Below are 19,714 nucleotides of genomic sequence, written 5' to 3' on the forward strand. Positions count from 1 at the left end.
GAAAGTCGGCTCCTTCCTCCACGTTTCTTCCACTTCTCTTTTGAAACGCCCGAACACGGCGCGAGAGTGCTGGAATAAACTAGCAGGCTTACATGGAGGAGGGCGAGGGGTTTACAAATAGGGTAAGCAGCACGGGATGCCGGTGAGAGGACTGCCTTACGGTTTAGGAAGAAGACTAAGTAACGGGGGAGAGGGTGGTAAGGAAGAAGATTGACTGACAACGTTGCACTATGAGCGGTGGAGGTTGCACTGGTAGGTGCTGCAAGCTACACTGTTAAAAGAGTTGTTGCACTATTTTTGTAAGGAAGTGAATTCTCGAAACTCGAGGATTTGACTTCGACGAGAATCGACTAGTTGTCGAGTGCGTAGGCTTCGGAAAGTCCGAAGGTGTTTATAATGCATAAAGTGCATTAAGGAAGGGCCCGCGAGAGCACCAAGTGCAAAACTTGCACTGGAGCAGAAATGCTCTCGGGGACCGGTCCCTGGCAGGGAGGGACCGGTTCCATCAGGNGAGCGTGAGGATCGCGGTAAGGGCCCGGCGTTTTAGTCGCATTAGCTACCTCCCTTTTTGCATTAGCCGTCACCCTTTTGTACTTGAGAGTAGATGATGTATAGGGTGAGGTTCGAGTGATTGTATTTATATTTTGGAAGAATGTAAAAGATGTAATTGAATGTATTAAGTCAAACGAATGTAATAGATAGCTCTTCTCTCTTGACGTACTTGTATATGTTTCTATACTCGTATCTTGCTCTTGGTTGTTGTACTAGCGGTGCTTCTTGATCGTGTATTTATGAATTGATTCCTGGGTAAATTCTTATACATGATCCGTTGGTTAGCCTTGGGCGGACAGGGGAGGTCCTGTCCGTTCGGCGTCTGTTCGACGCGCCCGGGGCCGAACCAAATTGGTAGCGGTCACGGGGTGTGACAATTTTACTATGTGTTTGCACCATTATGCCCGTTGCCGACCGCGTATTCTTTTTAATTTAGCTTCAAAAAATTTATTTTTGAAAAACCAAACAACAAACACTGGGACTAGCGAATAGCGGGGCCAATTCGGTTCGTATTCCGATGACTAGGAAGTAGTATATCCCGAGTGCGAGTGTATTTAATGCGCGGACAGCCGCTGTACCGTATAATATACGTATACGAGCGAATACGACATAGGCGTAGAGAGATAAGGGACATTTTCGTGAGATAGCGAAAAATCCGGCCTGAATCTGCAAAATCAAAAAATGCCGTCTAGTTTTGCAAAATCATAAAACTAGTGGATTTTTTATGCAAATTGGCCCAAAAAAATCTAAGATTATTTCAAAAGCACAAACTCACTCCTAATCCTAATCTTACACCAGATTACGACGGCGGCGAGTGATGCGTTTTCTCGCCCCTTACATGTATCGCCCGTCTGATCCGTCCTTCTCTTTTCCTCGGAATTCTCCGGCGCGGGAAAAAGGGCGAGATTTCCCGCCATTTCTCTCCCTTCTCATCCAACCCTGGTGGATGCGAGATCGACGAACCCTAACGCTAATTCTAGAGTAACGTTTTGTGCTCGCCCTTTTCCGATTAGGTAGATCCAATGGAGGAGGGGACGGGGACGGCGGCGGCGGCGGCGGCGGAGGTGGAGGAGGAGGTGGCAGTCACGCCGTCGCCTTCCAAGGCGAAGAGGCCTCGGAGGTCCGTCCAATCGAAGCTTTCCTGGGCCGTGCCCAAGGCTGGTGGGGCTAATGGCGTCGAGGCTGTGAAGGTGGAGGCGGCTAGGGAGGAGATTGTAGGGTGCGAGGAGGAGAAGAGGGAGAAGAGGGAGAAGAGGAAGAGGAGAGGGATCGGGACAGGGAAACCTGAAGCTGGAATTGCCACGAAGGTACTCTTTGTTTTATTATTATTATTATTATTATTATTATTATTATTATTATTTTTAAATTCTTTTGCTGTTGATGTTTTCTAGTTAATTGATTAGCGTGTGATATGTTCCATACCTATCTTGAGTTATTCTTTTAATTTCTTACCTTTAGGGTTTTTGTTTTCTCGAGTAATTAAGCACTTCAATTGAACTTAAATTAATTTTGTTTTCTTATTTATTCCTTGCTTAGCAAAGCTACTAGGTTTTATAGATGTTTTCAGAAGGAGTTTGAATTAGCTTTTACATGCTGAAATTTTGATAGCAAATGTATTCTTTTCTCGTGAAGCGTATTGAGAGACACTTGAGTTTTTATAGGTTAGCAGTTTTCTTGATAAAGTTCTGCATACTGGGGTAAAGTTTGGAAAACTCTGAATAATTGAACTTATAGTACTTGGTCGATGATGTCCATTTGAGATTTTAAATTGAATAGGCCTGCATCACTTGCTTCCATGTGTGCGGGTCTGATTCCACTTCAAGTCTTGTTCTCCTCTCATCAAAAATCAAACTTTACGAAGATGTTTATTTCACTGGGCAGGAAAATTCGAGAAATCCTCTATATTGTTTATAATGTCTGACATTCTCAACTCGTAGGCATCTTAGAATACCATTGGTACCCGACGGGAATGAGTTTGACACTGGAACAAAACACAAGAACCCATAAGCCCTTTACACCCTCTCAGCTTATGTTGCTTCTAACAATTTCACCACTTCAAACAGAAAATGTAGACATTTCACGAGTGTTACAAATTGGTGAAATGATTGGGCCCTAAGAGTTATCTCCTACCAACCTAAACTATTGTTGGACATTAGTAGAAAAGATATGCTTGTCCTTCCTCATTGCCTTTCCAGCCATATCAATAAGACACCTGGGGCTCCTCTTAAATGTATCAGCGATAGCTAGTTGTGTGCTATGAATACTGGATTTTAGAACGTGTATTATTCTACTTTGCACTTCTATATAGTTCCTCTGTAGAATTTGTTAGATTGATTTTTCTACGGAAATGTTGTCTGATTAAAGCTGTTATTGTCTATTATTAGGAAACCTTTGATCTATCTCCACGAAAGAAAATGCATCCATTTTTTGCATGTTGGGGGTCAAGCAATAGAATATTGGAGAGTCAAAACCCCATGAAAGTTGAGGGCAGTCAGTTGCTTCGTCTTGATGGGAAGGACTTTGTTTCCTGCCCTCCTATACATGTTTGTGACAAATCAAAGGTACTTAATTCGGTTCCTCTAACATGTCCAAATAAAAATGCACATTATTTATGACATAGTGGTTCTTATGTAAGTTTATAAATTTAGCTGATAATGAGAAGCTTGTTCCTTTTGTTCTTGTAGTGTTATATCTCATTGGATTGGAACAATTGGGTATTCAAGGATGAATCTCCTCTTGAAAGTGCTTTTGTGGTTTCTAATGCTGCAGTTAATTCTTTAACACTGGTGAGTACTTGTCATAAAGAACTACAATTGGACCAGTTGTCAGATTCAGGAAAAAGAGGGCTCCGGCTTCATGGTGGCAATGATCTTACCGCCAGATGTGATGGTTGTATGGGCAGTTTGGGGAACGAGCACCATGATAACACACCTTCTGATAGGTCAAATGAACTTTCAAACTGGCCTTGAAATAAATAATATACAACCTTCAATAATATTTTAGAAATTGCTTTTGTTTTTTTTCACTAGTACTGAAAATATTGCATGGATTATTTTTTCTTATGAACAACTATGGTGTACACTTTAGTTGCATTCATATTACCTCCTCTGGTGCCATTCCTTATTTAGTGCTTTAGTGCTAAGCTTGCTACACTTATGGAATTAACAACAGACCTTATCTAACTGGTTTACATTGTCCTGTTGTATTGCATTCTTTTGCAGTATCTTAACAAATTATGATTAGAAGGGGTTGAGAAAGAATGCATGGTAAATTTTTGGCTGAGTTCTGAGTACAAAATTTGTTGTTATATTAACTTAAGCAGTTCAGTTTTAGACGCTGGTCATATCACAATATGTTATCTAATTAATTATTTAATTGTTGTTCTGCTTGCAAACATTTTCTAAGTGTGTTATTGTGCCTGCTGCTTGTTAATACTTAATTCATAGTGGATGAATCTTCTTGAATGTTATTATTCATACCTTTCCTGTTTCGTTAAATTTCCTGATATTGTTAGGATATAGTCAGGTTACTTTGTTTTTCATTTGACATTATATCCTCCTCGTCAGCTTGAAGTGTCTGGCTTTTGAATCAAAATTATCAGAAGCGAGGTCTAAAACATTAGATATGAACATTTTCTGTTTATTTTGATATTCTTCTCTATCATGATAGAAAATCAGTCTTGGGTAGTTTTGCATGTTGGGAAATTCGAATATTTTTATTCGCTTCCTTTTAAATCATTTTAGTTGTAATTTTTCATAGATGTATCATGTATCTTAGCCGCTATATTCTGAATTTCTCATTCTATCTTAGAATGTTTTTCTCATCTATGCTTACATCATTTACTTAATGTTGCAGTTATTGGCCTGAATGTAGTCTCTGGACCAACAAGTACCAGCCTGAAGATGCCTCTCAGGTGATCCCATTGCTGTGTTTTTCCTGTATATGGTGCTTATGCTTTAACATTTGTAGGTCATGACATGTTGGGCATAATGTAGGATTCTAGGGTATTATAGTTGTAGGATTATTTTCGCTGTTTCGTTTGGTTGTCTTGTAGAATACACACCATCTGTTGTGGCAGCTCTTCTGATATTCTAACTTTATCTTGTTGGTATTGCAGGTATGTGGAAACAGTGAATCTATTAGGTTCCTCAGCGAATGGCTTAAAGCTTGGTATGAAAGAGGTCGCCGAAAGAGTAATAACTGTAAATATGATGAACATATTGTTGATGAAGATGTTGAAGACAACTTGTATGAATGCGGATCTGAAAGCGATGACATCAATGAGGCAGATCTTACGAATGTGCTTTTAATTACAGGACCAGTTGGAGTATGTACTCACTTAGAGGACTTGTATATCTAGAATTCTAGATGCTTGACATTGCCACTCTTGCTATATATCTCCTATTGCAAGTTGAATTTGATGTTGTTTATGATGTGAAGAACTTTGTACTGTTCTTCTTCAGTTCTACTTTTGCTGAAGAATCTCAATTCAAAACAATGAGCTATCCTTCAATTTATTTTAAATTGGAATTTCCATAAAACAATATAATATGCATCTGAATGGTTTCTTCATCCTAGTGCAACTCTTAATTTTTTTTTACTCCATGGCATTTTAGTTAAATTCCGGTGCTGAAAATGAGAATGCGAAATTGAATTTTTCTTTTTTCAAGTTATTAGAATACGTTGAGAGTGGATCGTGTTAAAAAAATCATTTTATTCATTTTCTAATTGCCTGTAATTTATTTTATTTTATTTTATTTACTGCAGAGTGGAAAATCTGCTGCAGTTTACGCTTGCGCAAAAGAGCAAGGGTTTCAAGTAATTGAGGTACTTCTGATATTTTTGCTTTCCCTAACCAACTATTTTTGTGCTAAATTAGTTGTTCAATATTTTGAGCGGCCATTATTTATATGTTATCTTGTATTGTCAATACTACAACTCAACAGATTCCTACATATTCATTATATTTTTGACCCGACTTTCTTTTCAATTAGCAATTTAGCACTCAATTATGAGCCGTTGAAGTAACCTGTTGATTAACATTTAGCAAAATGTAATAAGCCATCATTACTGCAAAATAGTAAATTTATCACAGTATTCAAACACTTCAAATGCACATTACAAATGCATATGCTGAATGTGGCAAGCCTGTTCACTATTGGAGTTGACATTTTTCATCAAAATATATTTGATTGTATGTCACACCCTGTGCGGAGGCTTAATCGGGCGTGTGAGTAGACCCAACATACGGATAGAGTTTCTTTTGTGCGTGCACAACGTTGGAGAATAAAGCTCCTACTTTTTACCACAGGATACCCAAAGTAGTCTATACCAATGACTACGTTTTTCCAAAATATTTAAATGTTTATGTGCTGCAAATACATTCCAAAATGATTATAATATTTGATTACAATTTTATTTTCCAAACTTAAACACAAAATGTGTCTGTAATGCGGAGTATCTATCCAGTGCACGATCCTCATTAGGTGTCTCGCTCCATCTCACCCGATGTACTTGAAAAACAATGGGATGAGAAACTTATAAATGTTTCCTAGTGGGTACAACAAGTTGACAAAGGCAAGTTGCACCAACCGATCATGAAAGCCGGTAAGGCTAGCAATGATATAATCGACAGGAACAACGAACAAGTATGTACCGAAAGCAATAACAATATGATTGAAATGGGGTAGCTATAACACGTGTAAATGCAAATAGAGTAAAACTATGCATCAACTCAACAGTTATGTCTGTCAATCTTTGACCCAATCTATGCTCTAACTTCTTAGTCCCTGATGTGACCATAACTTTTTAGTCTCGGGCCACTCTTTTGGAAGAGCTCACTCTATCACGAGGATGATTAGACCATGACGGTGACAAGGGAGTAGGGGTGGAAACGAGCCGAGCTCGAGCGAGCTTATCTCGGCTCAAATTCGGCTTGAAATTAATTTCGAGCTTAAATTTAAGCTCAATCTTGNCAACAATATTGGCCCAATTTTAACTAAACTCAGATTATTCACTCAGCCTATATATAATTAAAATATATTATATTTATATATTTTTTAATATATATATATATATATAGTGTAGAACTACTATGCTATCGAAAATATAGAGGATTTGATGTTTTCGAATTTTTGACCTTTGATTAAGAATTGTATGGTTGGGATGATTGCGGTCCCCCCTAGGATTAAATAATATCCCTAGGATTGAGTGGTCCCTACAAAATAATAATAGTATTAATTCAAAGAAATGATTAAAGGGGTTGATCTAAGAATAAAAAAATCGAAAGCACCATATCCTTTATACTTTCGATAGCATAATAGCTATACTATATATATATTCGAGCTTTTCGAGCTTTTCGAGCCTAATTCGATCGAGCCGAGTAATACTCAAGCTCGGCTTGAAATAAATTTCGAGCCTTTTTTTTTGTTCAAGCTCGGCTTATTTAATTTCGAGTCGAGTTCGAGCGAGCCAAATATCGAGTCGAACACGAGTCGAACGCGAGCCGGCTCGCTCATTTGCCAGCCCTACAAGGGAGTAAAGCATTATGTCATCATGCTCTATGATCAACAACAATAGTAGTAGTAAAGAGCTGGGTACCACAACAATAATCAAAACTGACGACCTCTCTGGCCAATATTAAACACCACCACTGCTACTAGTCCATAAGGTTATTATGCGTTGTCAAGATTCAATTTGGCTGGTTCTAGGGCAACAAACGACTACAACATGTATAAGAAACTAAGCATGCTATTCTCAACGTCTACACTGAGCAAGTTATGAACATCATATGCATAATACAAGCAAAAGCACTAAGGGAGAATGAACCATCAATATTTTAGAAGTAGGGTTGGGAAGAATGAACCACGTCAATGGGGTACCGCTGTAGCCATTGCGTATTGTGCACCCACGTAGAATAGTCCACTCAATGATTACGATGTGTTTTCGACTCTTCAATTTTCGTTCGGGATAAGACTCTAGAACGTGATCCCTAACAAGATAACCCATAGAAACCCATTGCCAAAGTTTTTGGATTGTCAAGTTCCAAAACCTGATGTTGGCATTTCGGAACCATCCTCAGGTTTCAGAACCCATGGTTAGGTTCTGCAGAACCAGAACCTTGCGCCCGTTCCAGTGGGCTAGTTCCAAAACCCAATGCCCCAGTTCTGAAACCAGGTCTCCCCGGTTGCATTCTAGCAGCAACAATTTCACAAGTTTTGTGAAATCGCAACGTCTATTCAACTAGAATCAACTCCAAATCATTCAAAACTCTTGGAGGGCTCCCTAGCATATAAATAAAAACATGGGGAAGCTAGGACTCAAGGCACTTTTCTAGGGTTTCAAGGCTAGAAACCTACATCTAAGATTTTCCGTGAAATCCCTCAAGAGACTTCTACTACTTTTGTGTTGAAGCTCATCCAATGGGAGTTCATAACAAGAATATTTTCAAACCCCTATACGACAACAATGCACCCATAAAACCAAGTCGTAAAGCCCTTTTGAGTTTCCAAAAAAACTCAATCTAGGAAAAACCATCAACAAGGATCCCCCAACAAAACTAAAGATCCCTTAGTAACTCACCTAAACCTTAAAGTTCTTTAGACAATGGAGCTCAAGAGGTTGTGTTCACCTTGTCCAAGCCCCCAAAAGCTCGAGCTACAAGTGGGAATCCTTGAGAAAGAGGAGGAAGGAGGTAGGGTGCAAGGGAGTGAGAGGGGGGAGGATAAGGAGAGGAGAGTTCTCTTGAGGGAAAGAAAATAAGAGGGGGAAAAAAGCTAGGGTTAGCTTTTTTGAGCTATTTATAAGGGGTACGCAATTGCATTTTAGTCCCTGAATAATTCGGGTTTCATTTTTTTCCCAACTCAACCCACACAGAGGGGGAAAATATTGCTAGTTGTTGCTTATTCCCTACACTTGCAAGTCTAGAAGAAATTGGATAAAGTGATGTTCCCGAGCTAGGACATCGAAGAAGCTCCTTCCCTGTTTCCTTGTCCTTCACAGAGAAACCAGTAGAGTCAAATTCAAAAAGAGAATTATTATCTTGACAGAATTTACGCACTGAAAGTAAATTTCTCTTAATAGTAGGAACAACAAGAACATTTTTGAGAGCAAAAGAGTTAGAAGATGTATTCAATTGAGTTTCACCTGTCTGAGTAATATCAAGTAAATTTCCATTACCAACAAGAATTTTTTTATGCCTACTATAAGGTTTAGAAGATGAGAGAATACCAGAGTTTGCGGTTATATGATTTGATGCTCCGGTATCCGGATACCAGACTTCCTCACTGGGTTCGTGAAGGTTCATAGCAGCAAAGGTCTGAGGAACTTCATCAGCAGCGAAAGAATGATTGAAGCGTTGTCTGCACTGAAGAGCAGAATGATTGAACTTTCCACATATCTGACATTGTATGCCGGACTTCGGAATATATGGTTGTTGATTTGGAGTGTAAGATTGTTGAGGATAATTAGGTTGAGACTGTGGGTAGATTTCAGGAGATCCACGACCAGAATAGTGTCTACCACGTTGTCCTCGGCCTCCACGATATCTACCTCCACGGCCTCCACGATTACCACGTCCACGATTGGCATAAAGAGCTTCACTGTCAATAGTGGGAATAGCAGAGGACGTAGTCACACTAGTGCGACGCTGAACTTCTGTTTCTTCTTGCATCAAGAGTGGACGAAGTTGTTCAAAAGTTGGCTTATTTCTGTGTGTGTTTAGAGCACTAACAAAACCTCGATATTCCTCAGGTAGCCCTAGAAGAACAGTCATGACCAAATTATGGTCTGACTCGATTTCACCAATCGCCTGAAGAGCATTACCAATCGTCTTGATCTTTTGCATGTAATCACTCATGCTCATTGAGCCTTTCTTGATGCTCCGCAATTCAGATTTTAGAGAAAAAGCCGTGGAAGCAGTCTTATCAAGAAAATATGCCTCAATAATTCTCCAAGCATCATATGCAGTTTTAGGTGAGCTAGAAACAACCATATGTAATATGCTAAGAGATAAAGTGGCATTAATCCATGAAAGTATAGTAGTATCGTTCTTTTTCCAACTCACATATTCAGGATTTATAACCTCCTTCTTATCAGCAGTATCGATAGTCTGAGAAGGCACAACACTAGTTCCGTCCACATGTTTTGTAACATCAAAACTTTCTAGAACATTAAGAAAGACTTGTTTCCACACAAGATATGTAGAATCGGTGAGTTCTAGTGGTATGAGAGTTTTGATATTAACAATTGGCAAATTTGAGGTAGAAGAAGACATGTTTACTACCTTAAGATAAGGATCCACCACTAGATAAGAAAGAAAGATAAATCGGAATGTAGCGGATGTGAATAAAAAAAAAACCTGAATTCTATCACATGAGAGGAACCACTTATCACCAAATAAGATCGACCGCACCAAGGAAAGAACCGAGTGATACGAGCAACCAACAGTAGGACAGTCCGAGCGGCACCAGAGGAGCAAAGAGAAATCACAGAAAGGCTGAAAATACTGTAGCAGAAATACTGTAGCGCTGTTACTGTAGCGCTGTTACTGTAGCGCCAGTACTGTAGCGCTGATACTGTAGCAGTACTGTAGCAATATTGGGAAGATAGAAAACCAAAAGAAAAGACACCTATAGAAAAAGGTGAGATTAATGGTGGATGGTGGCTATGGATCGATATCCCCACATTAGGGTTCCCGCTCTGATACCATGAAAGAAGGGCTAAAGTGCATACCCTCTTGAGTTGTATTAATGAATATATATAGTACAAGAGATTGTCTTACTATAGTAACAATGACTACTATAGTAAGAGTATAACTAGGATTACATACTATATAATCCTACTCTATAGAAGGCAATGATACTACTCTATATAAGGCAATAATACACAATATCCTAATATATCGTAACATCCTAATATAGATAAAATATATCGTAACAGAGTCACTTCAGTAGGTATTGGTGAAACATACTATGCCACAATTATGTTGTGCCAGTTGACTCTACATCAATCATTCCTTTAAGAATGCTCACATGCCTCTATGTGTTTGTAGATCTAACAGCCATAATTTGAACAATCGGAGATTCTAACTGATATTAGAATCCTTTACTATGATTATAATTACTTTTGAATGTCATTTCATATTAGTAGTGGGTAGTATATGAAATAACTCGATCTGAAATTTCTAACGACTTGGAACTAGAGTAATTATATACTTCTTTCAGAATTCTGGTTAACATCACTTAAAATTCATTTCAGATCCGCTAATTTGATATGATAGTGCTATTTCCCAATGTGCATCTATTTTTAAAATACGCTGGTTTTAACTAAAATTTGCCACCTTTTTGTAGGTGAATACATCTGATCTAAGAAATGGAGCACACGTCAGGCAAAAATTTGGGGAGGCAGTGGGTTCACTTGGTCTGAACAGATGGTATGCCATGCAGTTTTCTTTATGTAGTTTTTATTTTTTTCAGCTGATAAAATTTTTCTTAATTTTTTCTCAGTCACATAATCTTCAATTTTGTATGCATAATTGCATATATAAAGATCATTTGATAAACTTGATCCTTTTTATATTCTGATACAAGTTATTTAGATTCTTTGCCTTTATCTTGTGGATATTCTCCTAATTTCATCATTTCATCAGTTTGTGAACTCATTATAGAAGTCTCATGTTTGACCAACCTACAATAATGTTCTACTTACCTTTCAATACCCAAAACCAAGAAAAGTTTAGTGATAGGAAGGGGATATGTGATAGCTGTTAAAGACTTAAGTGCATCAACTAAAGATTCACTGCATCAATATATTCAACATGGACAACAGGCGTTCTTGGCAAGAGTAGTAGATATTGTTTTTCTATGTTGTTTGAATAGATTCCATTTTGTCCGAGTAGGCAGTTAACTTGCACGATCTCTTGCAACTTCACGACTACCTATATATGTTGTGTTGATGCTGTTTATTGGGACATGTGTAGGATCGAAAAGAGCCTACGACATTGAGATTCCAAAAAGTTTTTTTCTTGATTTTGGAATAGGGAAATGTCTTTGAGCAGATGGTGAGCAATTAAGTAATCCTAGATACCTATTAGCCTTTGGTCTCTTTGAGTTAACCAGCTCTACCCAACTTGTTAAACCGGAAGAGGGAAAGAAAGAATGAAATTGATCGAAGGATGCTTCTGGATTGATGCAGTTATCTGAAAAAGTCAGACTAGGTCCGTATGCTAGTAAAGATACATAACAGTTGCTACTACCCTTTGAGCATCTACGACGACTATATGATCCAGCATGACAGGTGGTGAGCTATGCATCAAACAAATTGTTGTATTATCCCCATAACTTACCATGGAAAATCATCTTATGCTTATTTGGTCGTATAATTGGTTAGCAGATTCAGTGAGATAGACTGTAGCCCAGTTTGGAGATATATTGAGAAATTAATGTCATGTTTTTCAGTAGTACCTAAATAGGAGTTTGTGTTGAGAACATGAAATAATAGGCTTCTACAGTAGTGGAAGCAGAGTTAGTTGAAAAACAACAAACTAAGCAAAACAAGAGGTAATATTCTCTTTCATTTGTTTTCTGCTAGCCAAGGATTTAAATTAAGTGCCGTGGCATGGGGTCGTGCCGGAAACTTGCCGGCACGGTGCGTGCCGAGCCGTGCCGATGCGTGCCGGTCAAAAAAATTCTTGTGTGCTGACACATAATAGCATGAAATATTTATTTTTTTTAGCAATAAAATATTCTAACTATTTATTATGCCTTTTTATCATATCTTTTGAACTTTATTGAGGAAATTATTTACTAATTTAAAGAATAGAGGGTTTGGAATTGTGCCATCGGCATGGAGTCTGTATCGTGCCGGTATATTGTTGGCACGGTACGGCACGGTGGATACGGCCCGTACCAACGGGTACTTAAAACCTTGCTACTAGCCCTTAATCTGACCCAACTTTAGGCAATTTTTATGTTTAAATCCTTCAGCTGCATAATACTGATTAAACATTTATAGTGCTTTGACTTTGTCTACTATTATAAATTATATTTCTTGACAAGCCAGTGCAATTTCATTCAGGTCATGCGATAATATCCATTTTGCAAGAAGAAAAAATCTTTTTGAATCGATTTCAAGTGCTTGTGATTCTAGAGAAGATAGCGAGAATTGCTCAAGAGAAGTGGTTGTAAACAGATGTAGTCCAGATAAAGCTTCTTCAGAGTGCACTTGGGGTGTTAGAGAAAACAATACTGCACCTAAATGTGGCACAAATAAAACATTAATACTCTTTGAGGATGTTGATACTGTTTTTGATGAGGACCGTGGTTTTATCTCCACCGTAGTTCAGCTAGCCGACACCACTAAATGGCCCATTGTGCTTACTAGTAATAGTGAGTTTTACTACCTTGTGGTCCAACTTATTTCAAATTCTTAAGTTCTAATGGTTTTTTTTTTTTATTTGGGTGGGGTAAAAGCTTGAGTTCTGATGCTCTAACTTGGTATTTTAGACAAGAATCCTATCTTACCGCAACTTTTGGGTCGGTTATCATTGGAATTTAAGCATCCATCATTTGAAGAGCTACTTTCCCTCGTGGAACTGGTAAAAACATCTACTCTCTTCAAAGTCTTTAGAATCTTCCGTAACTTTTAACACTGTTTAGTTTCTCCTTGTGCAGATCTGTACTTCTGAAAGAGCTAAAGTTTCTTCATCCTTAATGAAGCATTTAATCAAGTCTTGTCTAGGTGATATTCGGAAGACAATCATGCTTCTTCAATTTTGGTCTCAAGGCAGGAGAGACTTTGTAGGTTAGTTGTTTGCAGATGCAGTTCTTTTCCGTTGTTGGAATTGATTCTTTACGAACCTCAGTACTCCTTTGAGCAATGAACCTTTTCCTTTGTTTCAATTTAGTCCATTGTGTTTGTTGTGTATGCGAAAGGTCCTCACAAGCAGACCAAAGGAAGAGAACACGGATCAGCCAATCACCTATTTCTATGACTGCCTATCTATCCTGCAAAACCAAAATCACCAAATATTCATCATAGAGAATCTCCAAATTGCTTGAATGGTTGCAATAGCTAGTTTTGCATGACATTCGTGTAGCTTATGTCCATTGTTTTTCTTTTATATTCTTTGTTACTACATGTCTTTCTCATTTACTTTAGGAGTGCTTGCCCTAGTTTTTGAAAAGTGATTTCTAGAAAATTAATTTTGATTTGAAGAATTGATTTTGGTTAAAATCTGTAGTAGAGCGTTTGGCTGAGTCTAGCAGGAAAGTGATTTTTCTAAACTGATCTTATAAAATTGTTGGCAAAATTTTTTCTATTTGAAAATAATAAATATAAATTTAAAATTTTAAATTTTGAATTAAAAATTTGATATTTGAGTTTAAAACTTAAATTTGTAATTTTTAAAATTTAAAATTTTCAAACTTAAAGTTTAAAAGTTAATATTTGATTTTCAATTTAAATAAAAATTTTAAATCTTAAATTTAAATTTAAAATTTTAAAATAAATAATTATTGATTTTGAGCCACTTCGATTACTAGGCAAATGATTTCGAAAAATCGCAAAATTTATTTTCTAGATACTTCAAATACTGTAGATCAAGTCTAACGGTGCCGATCGTTGATTTGAAAGTCCGAACATTGAAAACAAAGTGGAAGCACAGAGCCCTCTGTGCTTCCATAAGCATCCTAGCCGTGCTCTTGAAATTTAAAATTTACAATTTTGGAATGTGAAATTTGAAAATGGAAGATTGAAAATTAAAAATTGAAATTTGAAAATAAAAAACTTAAAATTTCAAATTAAGAATTAAAAATTAAAGATTAAAAATAAAAATTTTAAATTACAAATTTTAAAATTTTAAATTTGAAAATTGTAAATTGAAAGTTGAAATTTCAAAATTTCAATTTAATCTAAAATTTTAAATTTTAAATTTGAGATTTAAAATTAAAATTTAATATCTAAATTTAAAATTTTGAAATTTAAAATTTAACTTTAATTCTTAAAATTTGAAATTTAAAAAACTTAAAACTGAAAATTTAAAATTCAAAATTCAAAATTTAAAATTTGAAATTTAAAATTTAAAATGTAATAGTAATATTGAAAATTTTGAATATGAATTAAATTTGAATTTGAATCCAAAATTTAATTTTAAAATCCAAAATCAGAATCCGATTTCAAAAGGTAGTTTTTAACTATTAATTTTTGGCCTCTAAAATCAAAAAACTAATTCTAAAAATCGGAATTAGATTTTAAAAATAGGATTGCCGAACGCTCTTTTTTAAGAAAATTACTTTTTGCTCCAAAAATCACTTCCTAGAAGCTAGGCTAAACAACCCCTTAATCATTTTGCCTTTAAACAATGATGGTGATCATTCCACATTTTTGCCTTTCCTTTGCAGATAAGAAAATCAAATGCACTTGCAGCCCCCTTCCATTTGATATTGATGCAGCACATTCAGTAATGCCAAGAATACTTCCATGGGAGTTTCCATGTGAACTAGCAGGAAAGTTATACGAGGAGATAAATCTGACTATTGATATGTTAGAAGACTATTTGCAGGGCGTAGAAGCACCAATCAATGCAAAGCTAAATTTTGAAGAGATGAAAGATTTTTTCAGTATGGGAAAGAATGCATGTAAAAGTAAAAAGACTATGAAGAAACCTAAGCTAAAGGCGCATCACACAGTTGATTGCTCTGAAGTTCCAGCTCATGAGAATGATCTCGATGACTTCTCCGATGCTTCAGATTCCCCTGTGCCGAATGTTCAAGGAAGAGTGACAAGTAATCGTTTTATGGTATTGTCATCCCAATCAGATGACGACCTATATGATGAGCATCTGCCCGAAGATAACAAATTATGCAATTATTTATTGCACGATACATCAGTCGCAACTAATTTACACGGCCAAGAAGCTTCAAGTCTCTTGGAACTACCTGCTGATTTATCTTATCAATTTAGAAAGGACAATTATGTTCAAACTCTATTTGAAGGCAATAGAACAATTTCTACTTCATGTGTTTATGATTCATTCAAGATGCAGGATGTGTCATTTGTTCCAGAGTCCTCAGTATCTGGGGCTGAAACAATTAAAAATGACGAATTCCTATCAACAGCAGTATCTCCTGACAATCTGAATGGCCTCATGTTTAAATCAAATGAATATTTAGAAACTCTTGTTGGTGTTGCTCGTGAGGCTGATGTAGAATCAGTCGTTCAGGAAAATTTGGAGCTGTGGAATAGTCAGAATGAAGATGAAGCTACAACTGTTGGTTACCATCTGATGGATGAGTGTAGCCGTCCTGAGACCATGTGGCTGGTTTCTGGTAGTAGTAAATGCTCTCCCAAAATCATATCCGTTCAGGATACTTGGAATAAATTACGTGGTCAACGTGACCTTCGTTCACACCTCAACCACCATAAAGCGGCTTCTGAAGCAGTAAATCTTGCTAGTGGAATTACTGGTCTAATTTCTGAAACTGATATTATGTTCACTAGTTGCAAGCCACTTGTCAATGTAAGCTGTTTTGGGTTTTTAGATAGTCTGAAAAATAACTTTTTTTGAAGGGATAATTGCCTATATACCCCTTAAAACTTCGGAAATATCTTATTTACCCCTATTTTTTTTTTCAATATACCCCTCATATGTTCCTCCGTTATTCCAAAATACCCCTGCAGTTATCACCCGTTAAGTTAACTTGGGTTAAACGTGAGTTAAATATCTACCGCAGTTAAAAAAAATGAAAATGCCACTTTTGTCCTTAACTTAAGGGCAAATAAAAAATGTTGGTGATGGTAGAAGGGTTATATTTGAAAAGACCAAAAAGCAAAATACCTTTTGTATCCCTAACTTAAGGGCAAATAAGAAAAATCGGTGATGGTAGAAGGGTATATTTGAAAGGGCAAAATAGTAATTTCATAGAAATAACAGAGTTTATTAACAGATTTTAACTCTAGGGGTATATTAGAAATAGGTTGGAACGTAAAAAGGGTATTTTTAATATTAGCCTTCTAAGAGGGGTAAATCAGAAAGTCAGGAACTTTTCAGGAGTATATAAGCAATTGCCGCTTTTTCGAAATATGTGTAAGCTGTTTAGGTTTTTTGATAGTCTGAAAATTAACTTTTTTCCTTACATATTTCACATTCATGTGGAATTCTACTGTTAATTTTGCAGGATGTTTTGGAGCCGTCATTGACCCGGGGGGAGGAACCAGATTCTTTCTCCTGGTATTTTGACCAGTTCGAGATTGGATCTGCATACGCTCAGCATGGCTTTTGCTTTTACACTAATGCATGTGTTAATGCAGGCCCAGATTTGAGTATAAATTCAACTGATCTTTCACAGGAAATGCTAGCTTCCAGCATTAGTGCTATGGCTCTTGGAAAACTTTTGGCTATGGAAATTACTGATAGTGAAGCATTATATAATAGAAGCTTGCATATGAATGAGCCCAAATTTTCCCCTTCTCAAAAGAGGTATGGAATGTCTGGACAATTAAACTGCTTCTGAAAGTTTATTTTAGCTGCATAATAAGAACAGTACTCATAGTGGCGCCTCATCGTCTCGCTGGTTGTTCTACTCATGTTACTTTGTATCATTCATGCTTTAGTTATCTTGCTCACTTATTAGCATGATTTATTCTTGCGGGTGATAATTAAATAATCAATATTTAGTAAAAGCTTGCAAATGTGTGGGATTTTCCCTCAATAGTTAATTTAGTGCAAGTGATTGAAGAATTTAATTATTTAAACTGCATGGATTAAGTTATTACATCTGTTGTGATCCCTGAAGAACAACAGTCCTAAATAATACTAACATTACGACAAACAAGGATGTCAAGGCTGCTAGGTCTGAGGCCAGGGACTCTTCAAACACCTTGGATACCTAGGCATTTAGTAGGCCCGGTCAAGTCTTAAAGTACGTGTAATTATAACTTTCTTTTCTAGATTGAAAATGGAAAGTAGTTTTAATACATGTAACTTCCTAAGTTGAGAAGGCTGTACTTAGAGGAAAGGAAATGGAGAGGCCAGCCGCTGGTCTTTAGAATTGTATAAAGTAAGAAAGTAAATGAAGAAATTGGGGGGATAGGGATTTCAGGGTCATTGAAGCCACCCATTGATGGTTGAGGATGGAAAAGATCATTTCATGATTCTAGAAGAAAAAACATTTGCAACTAATAGGGAAGTGGTGAGGTCATTTCGCAATCCTGATGAGAGCATAGCTCTGATAATTAGTGGGGTAAAATTTGTTATATCTTTTATATCCATCTGTTCCTGTGGAATTGGAGATTCTACTATCATGAGCATGGTTTGAAGTTTCCGTGCAAACACCAGAACGAAAACTGAGATGTTTCAATTTCAATGGTGCTGTTTCAAAACTAAGGTTTCAATCAATCTGCCCACTTTGGTTTCGGTTATAGTGGGTGGAAAGATGGACTTGTTTAGGGCTGGCAAATGAGCGAGCCGGCTCGCGTTCGACTCGCGTTCGACTCGATATTTGGCTCGCTCGAGCTCGACTCGAAATTAAATGAGCCGAGTTTGAACAAAAAAAAAAGCTCGAAATTCATTTCAAGCCGAGCTTGAGTATTACTCGGCTCGTTCGAATTAGGCTCGAAAAGCTCGAAAAGTTCGAATATATATATATATAGTAAAGTTACTATACTATCGAAAGTATAGAGATCTGGTGCTTTCGATTTTTTGATTCTTAGATCAATCCCTTTAATCATTTCTTATCTTTCGATTAATATTATTATTATCTTGTAGGGACCACTCAATCCTAAGAGTATTATTTAATTCTAGGGGAGACCGCAATCATCCCAACCATACAATTTTTAATCAAAGGGTCAAAAATTCAAAAACATCAAATCCTCTATATTTTCGATAGTATAGTAGTTCTACACTATATATATATATTAAAAAATATATAAATATAATATATTTTAATTATATATAGGCTGAGTGAATAATCTGAGTTTAGTTAAAATTAGGCCAATATTGTTGGCCCATAAAAACAAACCCAATAGACAAATAAAAGAGCAAAATTTTACTAAATTTATATATTTTTTCTTTCTTTCTTTCTTTCTTTCACAGAGCTCTAAATTTTCAATATGTTTCTCTCTTTCTCTTTTTCTGTCTCTCACCCTAAGTGGCCAAGCCGGAAGCCCTCTAAGTTACCAAGTAACAGCATATGCCTGCCGTTGCCTACCTTGCTATTAATTGTATGCTTGAGAAAATATACAGAATATTTTTAAAGTAAAAAATTATTATTCATATAAAATTTTAATTTTAGTTATATATGATTGGATAGTTTAATCCAATATTTATCTATATAATTTATTTATTTTTGACTGCATAAATGAAAATGAATAATATAGAGATTGAAGGCGGAAGAAAAGACATGTGAGGCTGAAAAAATTAGATATTCAACTCATAAATTATTTTTTTTCATATTATAATACTATATTTCATATAATTATTTTGTACTTTGAACTATTAGACATATTTTTGTATCAAATTATAGATAATGTTCTATACAAATTAAACTATTGATCGTATAATGTTGAGAATTTCAAGCGGCTCGTTTCGGGCTCGAGCTCGCTCGACTTGAAATTAGGCTCGCTCGAGCTCGGCTCGAATTAATTTCAATCCAAGCTTGAGCTTAAATTTAGGCTCGAAATTAATTTCAAGCCGAATTTGAGCCGAGGTAAGCTCGCTCGAGCTCGGCTCGTTTCCACCCCTAGACTTGGTTTAGAAATAAATCCAAATTGACTTTAATTAGCCAAGATCTGATTACATTAAATTGAGTATCTTTCATGGTACTTTATTTGATGGGTTTTATCTGTATAATATATGGCAATGTGAAGTTTAACTTTGCTTATAAAGTTATGTTATGAACAAGGATTTAAGTGCCGTGGCACGAGGTCGTGCCGAAAACTTGCTGGCACAGTACGGCACGGTGTGTGTCGCGTCGTGTTCATGAGTGCCGGTCACAAAAAATATATGTGTCGACACGTAATGACATGAATTATTTATTTTCTTTAGCAACAAAATATGCCAATTATTTATTATGTATTTTATCAAATCTTTTGAACTTTATTGAAAAAATTATTTACTAATTTCAAGAATAGAGGGTTTTGAGTTGTGCCATTGGCAAGGATCGAA

General features: G+C 36.5%; 2 protein-coding genes across 6 annotated transcripts in view; one reads left to right on the forward strand and one right to left on the reverse strand.

Annotated features, from left to right (window-relative positions):
* The window catches only part of LOC109721170, a 36,802-nt gene continuing 18,411 nt past the window's right edge, over window positions 1,324-19,714 (forward strand). The window contains exons 1-13 of one of the 4 annotated variants that reach the window (XM_020248619.1): window positions 1,324-1,859; window positions 2,937-3,113; window positions 3,237-3,493; window positions 4,408-4,465; window positions 4,670-4,879; window positions 5,320-5,379; window positions 10,902-10,984; window positions 12,628-12,938; window positions 13,056-13,147; window positions 13,224-13,353; window positions 14,952-16,069; window positions 16,728-16,780; window positions 16,861-17,023. In XM_020248619.1, coding sequence (XP_020104208.1) covers window positions 1,575-1,859; window positions 2,937-3,113; window positions 3,237-3,493; window positions 4,408-4,465; window positions 4,670-4,879; window positions 5,320-5,379; window positions 10,902-10,984; window positions 12,628-12,938; window positions 13,056-13,147; window positions 13,224-13,353; window positions 14,952-16,069; window positions 16,728-16,780; window positions 16,861-16,888 — 2,862 coding nt within the window. In that variant the 5' untranslated portion in view covers window positions 1,324-1,574 and the 3' untranslated portion in view covers window positions 16,889-17,023. Of the gene's footprint in view, window positions 1,860-2,936; window positions 3,114-3,236; window positions 3,494-4,407; window positions 4,466-4,669; window positions 4,880-5,319; window positions 5,380-10,901; window positions 10,985-12,627; window positions 12,939-13,055; window positions 13,148-13,223; window positions 13,354-14,951; window positions 16,070-16,727; window positions 17,030-19,714 lie in introns of those variants that run through there. The other 3 variants (XM_020248617.1, XM_020248618.1, XM_020248620.1) reach the window with 3 other exon arrangements.
* On the reverse strand, window positions 8,447-10,115 carry LOC109721171. Of its 2 annotated transcripts, XM_020248621.1 has the most exons (3): window positions 9,946-10,115; window positions 8,782-9,855; window positions 8,447-8,545 (listed from the first exon to the last, which is right to left on the reverse strand). In XM_020248621.1, exons 2-3 carry the CDS (start codon window positions 9,824-9,826, stop codon window positions 8,508-8,510), a joined length of 1,083 nt encoding a protein of 360 aa, XP_020104210.1. In that variant the 5' UTR covers window positions 9,827-9,855; window positions 9,946-10,115; the 3' UTR covers window positions 8,447-8,507. The 2 variants fall into 2 exon arrangements, with proteins under 2 accessions (XP_020104210.1, XP_020104211.1); XM_020248622.1 differs by having other exon boundaries at window positions 8,782-10,096.

Source organism: Ananas comosus, linkage group 15 (assembly GCF_001540865.1).
Source record: "Ananas comosus cultivar F153 linkage group 15, ASM154086v1, whole genome shotgun sequence".
NCBI classification, from domain to species: domain Eukaryota; kingdom Viridiplantae; phylum Streptophyta; class Magnoliopsida; order Poales; family Bromeliaceae; genus Ananas; species Ananas comosus.

Excerpts from the sequence above, each read along its gene's own strand:
- LOC109721171 (XM_020248621.1), bottom strand. The coding sequence starts at position 9,826 with ATGTCTTCTTCTACCTCAAATTTGCCAATTGTTAATATCAAAACTCTC. Across the intron at positions 8,546-8,781 it reads TCATATAACCGCAAACTCTG|GACAAGGAAACAGGGAAGGA; the intron begins GTATTCTCTCAT and ends TTCTCTGTGAAG.